Here is an 8,692-nt window from a genome sequence, read left to right as displayed (position 1 = left end):
CTATTCAAGAAGGCATGGTATCGCTTTTTATTTTCAGCCAAAACTAAATTCAATATTTTTGAGCATTCTATTTCTCTTATAAGATAGTAGAATTTTCACACCGTTTATAAAGGAAATTAATAAATTTTACGATATTAAAATGAGAAACAAATTAAAATTAAAACTAACAAAAAATTAAACTAAAATGGAAATTTAAGTTTCAGAATAATAGTAATGTTAGATTAAAAGTTATTAAAAATACATCTATTATCTCGACATAACAGAATTAATATAATACAACAGGCTACAAAAAATATTACTAAACATTCGTGGTACTGCAAATCTAGATGCTTCATTTATTAAATAAAATTCCAAGAGTTAAAAAGTAAATTTCGATCTCTGATGCTAAATTTTAAAATAAAAATGAAGTCCCATAATTAATTATTTAGCTTGACAACTTTCATCTTATTCCAAATTTAACCGTCCTGTAGTATTCCATTACTTTCTAACATACATCTCTTAAACTGTAAGACGGAAAAAGCATCGTTACACTAACGAAATTGGACAATTAACATAATTTTCTTATTTTTGATTATTTTATTTCTCTAGTCAAGATTTAGTAAACAATAGTTTTGCTTTATGCTTGCGAATATTCTCAAACAAATAGTTTAATCAATATACATACACATATATGTATGTTTATTATACGTATATGTATAAATATGCATATTTTCTGAAAATTATGCATATATAGCGTATTAAATGAAATCAACCTTATTTGTATATTAAATAAAATTAAATCTTAGAATGTTGCGTCTATATTGTTTAAATCTTCACTTATACGAAAACTTTTTAATTTCTATAAATTACTTATACTTCATTATTTTATCGAAAACACTTAGTATTATACACTACTCCACAACATGTATGAAAATATATTAAAATTATTCTTTTAAATTTTTTCTTAAACTACGGTACTAGAAATTCTTCAAATAAAGAATGTATTTATTCACTAAATCCTTATGATATTTGTTGTTTTATAATATATTAAGTTGTTAGATGGAAAGTTTTTTATTTCGTTAATACAAGATAATATAATAAAAAAAAGTTTATTGAAAGTTATACCATAATAGTTGTTCTATTAAAAAGCTCTAATGTTAATGCACTTAAAAACGCTGGAAGGGAATTATGTGCTGCTAAATGTGTACTAACCATCTCATTCAATGAAATTGAATAATCTGTTTCTAACATATCCAATATACCTGATTCATTTAAACGAAAATTTAAATACTCATCTTCGCTATCAGCATACATACTAGATATTCTAGAACCAAAAATTTACGTAAAAAAGTTGCACAAAAAAATCATAATTTTTACCTGTAATTTGAATTGCCAACACGATCTATGCGATATCCGAAAAGCATATAGCATACTTCGCGGAACTCCAAATTCGCTGACTTGTAAACTTCTTTCATATGCTGCATTTTTGATTCAGCCGATTCTAACTTGGAACGCAAGTGATTAAGCTAATTAGGAAATTTGTATAATTAAATAATATAGGTAATTAAAAACATAAAAATTAACGCACTTCTTTAATATTTACTGTAAGATTATTGGTGTCGTTGAGACGTTGTGTCATTTCTTCTTGCTCTTCCTCTAATTTCCTATTTCGTCTTTTCAATCTTTCAATCTTAAATAGATTTTATCTTATTAAATTTTTTTTTTCGACAACAGAAGAAATATACCTCAGCTTGAAGTTTTTCGATTTCATTTTTAGTGTTTTCGTATGCTTCTGCTGCTGGATTCATTGTCATGTGAACTACTTTGTATTTGTCAATATTAAAATCGCCTTTTAGACATCTATGTTCCATTTCTAATTCTAGTTCTTCTTTACGCCTTTTAAGACGATCATTTTCGAATCGCAAGTCTGTAATTTCTTTTTTTAAGTGTTCATAGCTCTCACTAATAATGGGAGACTCTGTTATTCCTAAATCAGCATATTGTTTAACCGATTCAAGTTCCTTTTGCAAATTTGTGCACAACTCCTTATAACTTACTAAACTTTTTTCTAAAATATCACAACGAGTACGAATTTGCAAATCAGGATTCATGGTGTCGATTAATGCCCCAGAAACTAAAATTTAAAATCAAAAATTCATTTTTAATTGCTTTAAACAAATTGAAGTTGTTTAACAATACTTGTCATATCTTTTTCAAAATTTTCTACTAATTGCTTGTAACAATCTCTTTCTTTTCCCACCATTAATAACTTTTTCTTTGCTCTCATCATAATTGCCTCCCTTTGCTTCAATGCAGCCTTTAAACTGTTGTTATTTTTTGATAATATTTCGTTTTGCTGTTCAAAATTAAAAAAATATATGTAATCATATTCTCCCTTACATTTAAATTTTCATATTGTATTAAACATGTTACTACAAAATATGTAAAAGAAAGTTAAACTAAAGTTTTTTTAAAAAAACATACATAATATTAAAACAAAACTTAGGTGAAAAGCGAAAATTCTTTTAGTATGAAAGAAAAACTATAAGTAACAATAATCATAAAAAATGATGAAATTGTATTAATAAGAAAATAAAAAAAATTAAAAAACTGCTATTATAATAAAAACGACAAATGATAAAATATTATATGTATGATAAAATAATACATCATTTAAAATTGTTTGGAAATATCAGAAGTTGTCAACAAATTCATTTCAATACTTAAGGTGTTAATTGGCCACCATCAAACGATTTTTGATAGTTTTTAAAAAATTAGATATGCAGTTATATACCTTTATTTGAAAAGGTTCTTCATGCTGACTAAAAAAGTTTCTGATTTTTTTTTAAATGAATTTCTTGGGTAAAGTTTTCTCAAGCATTTTAAAAAACACAATCAATTTAATGTTTGAAAGTATCAAATAATCAAATATAGACCAATAGTTTTATTGTTTATTATGCTGAAATTTTCATGAAAATTAATGATAAGATTCGTTTTTTAATTTATGTTGATACACTCGGCTTGAGAAACCAAAATATCTTTGAAACTAAAATCTTGATCAATAATGCATTTTAATAATTTTCTTAAGACATTTTGTTTAATGATGCTAAATTAGTTTTTCATCTATATATTTAAGTTTTGCCAAAACTAATAACACTAATTAAATGTTAGAAACTTATATTATTGCGTATTGATAAAAGTTTTAACTTACAGCCTTAAGTTCTTGTACTTGCAACTGGTAGCTTTCTTTTTCGGATTTAGAATTTCCTTTTTCAGATGCCAAAATTAGATCCTTTTGCAAAATTTGCTCAATTCGTGATCTTAATGTGCTAGGATTAACAGGTTGGTGAGGTAGGCAATGATCTTTCCCTACATTTTTCCAATCATTTAATTCTCGTTCTAAACACGATATTTGTGTCTTAAATTGATAATAATTGAATACAATAGTTATTAAATGTTTATTTTAATGCAATACCCTTAAAGCTGCTGCATCTGAAGAAGCATTGTCACTCCTTTCTAATCGGGATTTTAGATCATGTACTTGTTCTTCTAATAAAAGTTTTTCACCAATATTTTCTTGAAGATTTTTATTTTCCTTCTGTAGTCTTATTATTTCTTTCTCTAAATCTGGAATATTAGCTAACCGATTTTCCATTGTCTGAGAATAAATAAATTTTAGTTTTATGCTGTTTTACTAAACGAAGGGTTACTTTTGATAATTCCTTATAATCTCCATAAGAAGAAATCTGATATTCTAATTCTTTTATTTTTGATTTTGTCAATTCATGTTCCTGCCTTTCTTCTTCTAATTCGGAATGAAGTTCATCAAAAGCAAAGGCTTTTTCTTGCATCTCATCTTGATGATTTCGTATATTTTCAAGTTCTTCATTTACTATATTTAGCTCCTTGTCCATTAAATTAAAATAAAAATAAAATAAAAATTAGAGTAAATTTGGTAGACTTACGATTTGCAATTTTTCAGTAACCCTTTTATATTCATTTATTTCATTTGTAAGTCGATGTTGCAGGTGACGAGTATTCTCTTCCATTTCACAATTAGTTCTTTGCAAAGTATAAACCTTGTCTTCATAGCTTTGCTTCATCTGATCTAGTTCGCCTTTTATTTTAATTAGGTCCTGTTTAGCTGTAGCTTCACGTTTCCTTAAAAGTTTCAAATGTTTTTCCATATCCAAAACCTTATCAGAAGAAAATTCGCATTGCTTTTTCAACTCTGTTACTTGGGCGCTGTAGAGGTTTTCCATATTTATACGCAGTTTATGTTGTTGTTCGATTTCTGATTTTAACTTAATAATCTAAAAAATGGCAATAAAATACTAACTTTCTTAGCATACAAAGCTTAAACAGTCATACCCTAGATTTTGCTTCCAACAAATCGGCCTTCATTCTTCTAGTCTCCCATGGGCTTGATGGTAGTCCAATAGAAGTATTTAAACTTTCATTACTAATACTGTTATTTAGGTTTTCATTTGCAACGATTGTTGATTGTAAATCAATTTTATCTTCTGATAATTTCCTTTTTTTACTCACTATGAATTAAGTTTAATTAAAGAAACGCCGCCACAACTAACATAACCTAACATATTACTTACTTGTTAATTCACAAGAACTATCTTCATTTAAGTTTTTTTTGTCATCAAAACTTAATTTTTTTGATGCGAAGTTAGTCATACTGTTTGACAATTGATTTAACATCTTGTTAATATTATTTTGAGCATCCATTCTTATAAAATCGTTTTTACTATTTTACTTAAAAGATGCTTCCTTTTTTAGCTTGTGACGTTTGATTTTGATTGATATAATGAACAAATTTAATTTTTAAAAGTATCCAACATACTACAAATTTAATATCCAATAGTGTTCACAAATACGACAAAGTCTGCGAACAAATTTGAATTTGATACAAATGTAATATAAGTATACTTTGCGTTTATATACAACGTGAAGCCGAGTTCAACAGATTTCATTCAAACTTATGTAAAAGATATTTGACTTGAAATTCTCTAGTTAAGTCGTTCAGTAATATTATTAGCTTGACTTGAAAATCGACGGCATACATGCCAATTGAAAGATTGAAGATGCTAAATTAATATAAAATGCTTCTTAGCTAATGTCAAACTTAAGTTGATTTCAAGTAATAGTATTTCCATCTGTACTGTACAAGCGCATTGAAATTTCAAGTCGAGTATTCAATTCGCCATACAAACGAAATAATACTAATTTGATGTGTCACTGAATCTAGTCATGTAAAATATTTAACTTTCATGTTTTTCACTTTTATAGTCCTCTTTTCATTTATATTATTTATTTATTTATTTTATATATAATCCTCTTTTTATTTTTATATCATATAAAAAGAAATTTCGATCATTACCACAAAATGCATAGAGCGTCAGGAAGAAGGTAATATTATGTCAAAAAAAAATTATCTATTATTATACCAAAATACTATACTTTTATTTTTTTATAAGTTTTTACTTCAGTGTCATACATATTGCTGAATAATTTGATATTGATTATTTTTGAATATGTGAATTCAATTCAATATTTTTCATTTATTTTCTTTTGTAATGTATAATAAATTACAAAGTTAACATGTTTCAATACATATTTAAAACTTACTAAATTTGTTCTTGTTTTTTGAAATGTTTCAAGGTGTCAATAGTTGCCAATATTTTAAATAAATTCGTGCTCAAACTACTTTTATCATGACTATATACGAACATGGAAACGGCTGCCAGAATTATTTTTGTTATGTCAAAATACATAACATTTTTTTTTTGCATATAGCTCATTTTTTATTGTTCAATTGTCAACTTAATTAAAAAAAGTCATTTTGAATATAAAAATTAAATGCCAAAATAACTCTGAAAATTCGAAATCCATGTGTTGTAGATTAGGAATACTATTTCCACCTACCAGAAAAAAATAACTTAACTGCACAATCAACAAATTACAAATACTTAAGAAAGGATCATGTTTGTTTCTATCTCCCACATACTCCCGAAGAATCGTATCTTGAAAAAAAAACATAGTTAAGCCAAAAACTTCAGGTAAGTATCTTTCTTTACTCAGAGCATTGTCAAACTGAAGCTAACATTAAATGCCAAATGTTGTTGTGTTTTTTCTTTTGTAAACAAAGAAGATTTTGTTATTTTGTTTATAAAATTAGTGCAGTTTGTAAATAAAAATTACAAAATATTTAATAGTAAGTGTTTAAAAAAGATTACTATTTTATAAAAACTCATAAAAAAATTAAACAAGTGGAAGAAATGTGTTAAAAAAGAAAAAGTTGTATAGATCTATATTGTTATTCCCATTCGTAAAAACAAATAGTTTTATTATATACATGTGAATATTATTCATTTCAATAATTAAAAGAAATATTTATTCAGCAGTGTTTCGATTAATTCACAATTTGTAATTTTATTAGGTTTTTAATTTTGCAAAGAAAACATCAGGTTTTGCTTTGTTTTAAATTAAAATTACCGCGTATGACATAATTTCAACAGGACCGGATTTTTCTAATTCTAAGCAAAATTATTTTGTGTTTGATAAAATATAGTGTACATTGTAGATTTCAAGGGAACTGAGTGGAGCAGGAGTAACCCCCGAGCCCCACTCAGGCAGGCAAACTGGCCCCCACGGCGGAAGAAGGCAGACCACAGGAAAGCAGCGGCTGCACGAAGACAGTCCGAGATTCCCTCCTCACCATGGAATATACTCGTAGCACACATACAAAATATTGTATGAATATAGCATACATACAATATTTTTATTTGGTCTTTCTTTATATAATTATAATTTTCCTAGAAGTAATTAAATGAAAAGAAAGTTGTTTGATATTATTAATAAAAAAGTTTGCGTTTCAAATATTTTACCAAAATATATTTTTAAAATTCATAAAATAAATTTATTCAAGGAGAAAAAAAAAATAATGAGTTTTGTTTAAATTTGATTTTTTTCTTGCAGATACATTAAATGACAAAATTATTTTGAAATATTTTTTAGTCTTTACTTTGAAAGTATTTTTTAACATATCCTTCTTACAAATTACACATATTTTATAATGGTGGCTAGATAAAAAAATAAAATAAATACGGTCCTGTTACGACTTTGACAATGCTGGGAGCAAAGAAAGAGAACTAGAAAAAATTTGGCTTCATTGTTTTTTCAAGATGCTCTTTCCAGACAAGTATGGCTTATTTTATGTTGGAAAATTATTAAAAATAAAAAAGTATATTCTGCGATATTTAAAATTTTTTTATAATTTAATAAATAATTTGGAGCTGAAAAATTTAAAAGCAATCTAAAAGAACCACTTTGTTTTACATTATCATAAATTCACAAGCAATCATGCTAAAAGAAAAGTAACAACCTGATGAAAAAGCGTGAAATCTATGTATTTATACAAGTGCTAATGTGTGAAACTTAAATTAGCGTGATATATCGTGGTTTTACACGTAAGTGGAACGTAAATATTATAAATATATTCTAATCTAAGATTTAAATTGAAAGCCAGTGGGATCCCAACCTAACATTATAAAATTGCCATAAGTAATCAAAATTGAGCCCAACAATACCATGGTAAATTGGAATACATATATAATATTTTTGATTTACAAATCCGACAAATTATTGTCAGATTTATTTTGTCATTTAATTACATATTGTAATCAAAGTATATCTACTAATAAGTAATTCGACTCGTTCCACTCCGTTAGTTTTCATTTCCTTCTTGCTTCCAAATTCTTAAAATATTTCATTTTTTTTAGAAATAGATGGTAATAAGAGTTGTGTAGTCAAAAAGGAAACAAAATATTGTAAACAAACGAGTGTATCAAAAACATTGAACCGAAATAAAATTAAATAAAGTTAGATAAATAATTTGTTATTTTTATTTTGATAATAACAAAATTTATTTTTTATTTTATTAAAGTTAGGTAAAAAATTCGAATGTATAATAGCAAAAGATTTTGAAATTTCATGTATGAATGTACACATGCATGTACCTTGTACAGTAGATACACAGTATCAAGTAGTGATATAGAAATAAAGTAATTTATAAAGAAAAAAAGGTGTATGCATACTGATTACTTTATGAAATATAGTTAAGATATTACCGATTCATGGGAAATATGTTCTAAATTTATTAAGATTGAAATAAAAATAAAAAATTTAAAGATAATTTATTTATTTTATTTATTAATAATTATTAATTACAAATTCTTAACACTAAAAATTTTTTATTTCAAATCAAATTGTCTTATAGTTTTATTAAAACTTTTTATTATGTGGTAAATTCTAATTCTAATATACAGTTTAATGAAATATTATGTTTTGTCGGATTTCTCACAACATTCATAGTTGAAATTATTTTTTAAGGGTTCATATATTTTACATTCTAAATTTTTTTCTGTACAAATATTATTAAAAAGTTTAATAAAAGTTTTTTCTAAAATCTTTAAATTATCCATGAAATTCTTGGATGGTTAATAAAAACTGTAAAATATTTTGTTTTCACAACTATTTAAACTTTTTTTTTAATATTGTACGTCTTTTTAAAATTTATTTTTATTATTTTTCAAAATAATATTATATAAATTATAATAATTTTTTTTAAACACTTTTTTCCACTTCGCTTTTGTAATATGAATACACCTTTTTTGCCACCTTGTACTGGAATGAATTACAG

At 25.4% G+C, this 8,692-nt stretch overlaps 1 protein-coding gene across 1 annotated transcript; it reads right to left on the bottom strand.

Moving 5' to 3' along the window:
- Positions 1-1,005: 1,005 nt before the first annotated feature.
- On the bottom strand, positions 1,006-4,775 carry LOC129611111 (mitotic spindle assembly checkpoint protein MAD1). Its single transcript, XM_055524065.1, has 11 exons — positions 4,590-4,775; positions 4,351-4,526; positions 3,945-4,292; positions 3,690-3,884; positions 3,455-3,637; positions 3,191-3,397; positions 2,179-2,335; positions 1,725-2,113; positions 1,568-1,669; positions 1,357-1,505; positions 1,006-1,303 (listed from the first exon to the last, which is right to left on the bottom strand). The coding sequence occupies exons 1-11, from the start codon at positions 4,717-4,719 to the stop codon at positions 1,099-1,101; spliced, it is 2,241 nt and encodes a 746-aa protein (XP_055380040.1). The 5' UTR covers positions 4,720-4,775; the 3' UTR covers positions 1,006-1,098.
- Positions 4,776-8,692: the final 3,917 nt, after the last annotated feature.

Source organism: Condylostylus longicornis, unplaced genomic scaffold, assembly GCF_029603195.1.
Source record: "Condylostylus longicornis isolate FDR11 unplaced genomic scaffold, ASM2960319v2 ptg000048l, whole genome shotgun sequence".
Taxonomy (NCBI): domain Eukaryota; kingdom Metazoa; phylum Arthropoda; class Insecta; order Diptera; family Dolichopodidae; genus Condylostylus; species Condylostylus longicornis.
Note: the sequence above shows the minus strand (reverse complement) of the source record. Positions and strands in the feature narration are given on the sequence as shown.

Coding starts and splice junctions, on each gene's coding strand:
- LOC129611111 (XM_055524065.1), bottom strand. CDS start 4,719: ATGGATGCTCAAAATAATATTAACAAGATGTTAAATCAATTGTCAAAC. Junction 3,885..3,944: donor TTACTGAAAAATTGCAAATC/GTAAGTCTACCA, acceptor TTAATGGACAAG/GAGCTAAATATAGTAAATGA. Junction 1,304..1,356: donor GTTGGCAATTCAAATTACAG/GTAAAAATTATG, acceptor TTTTGGTTCTAG/AATATCTAGTATGTATGCTG.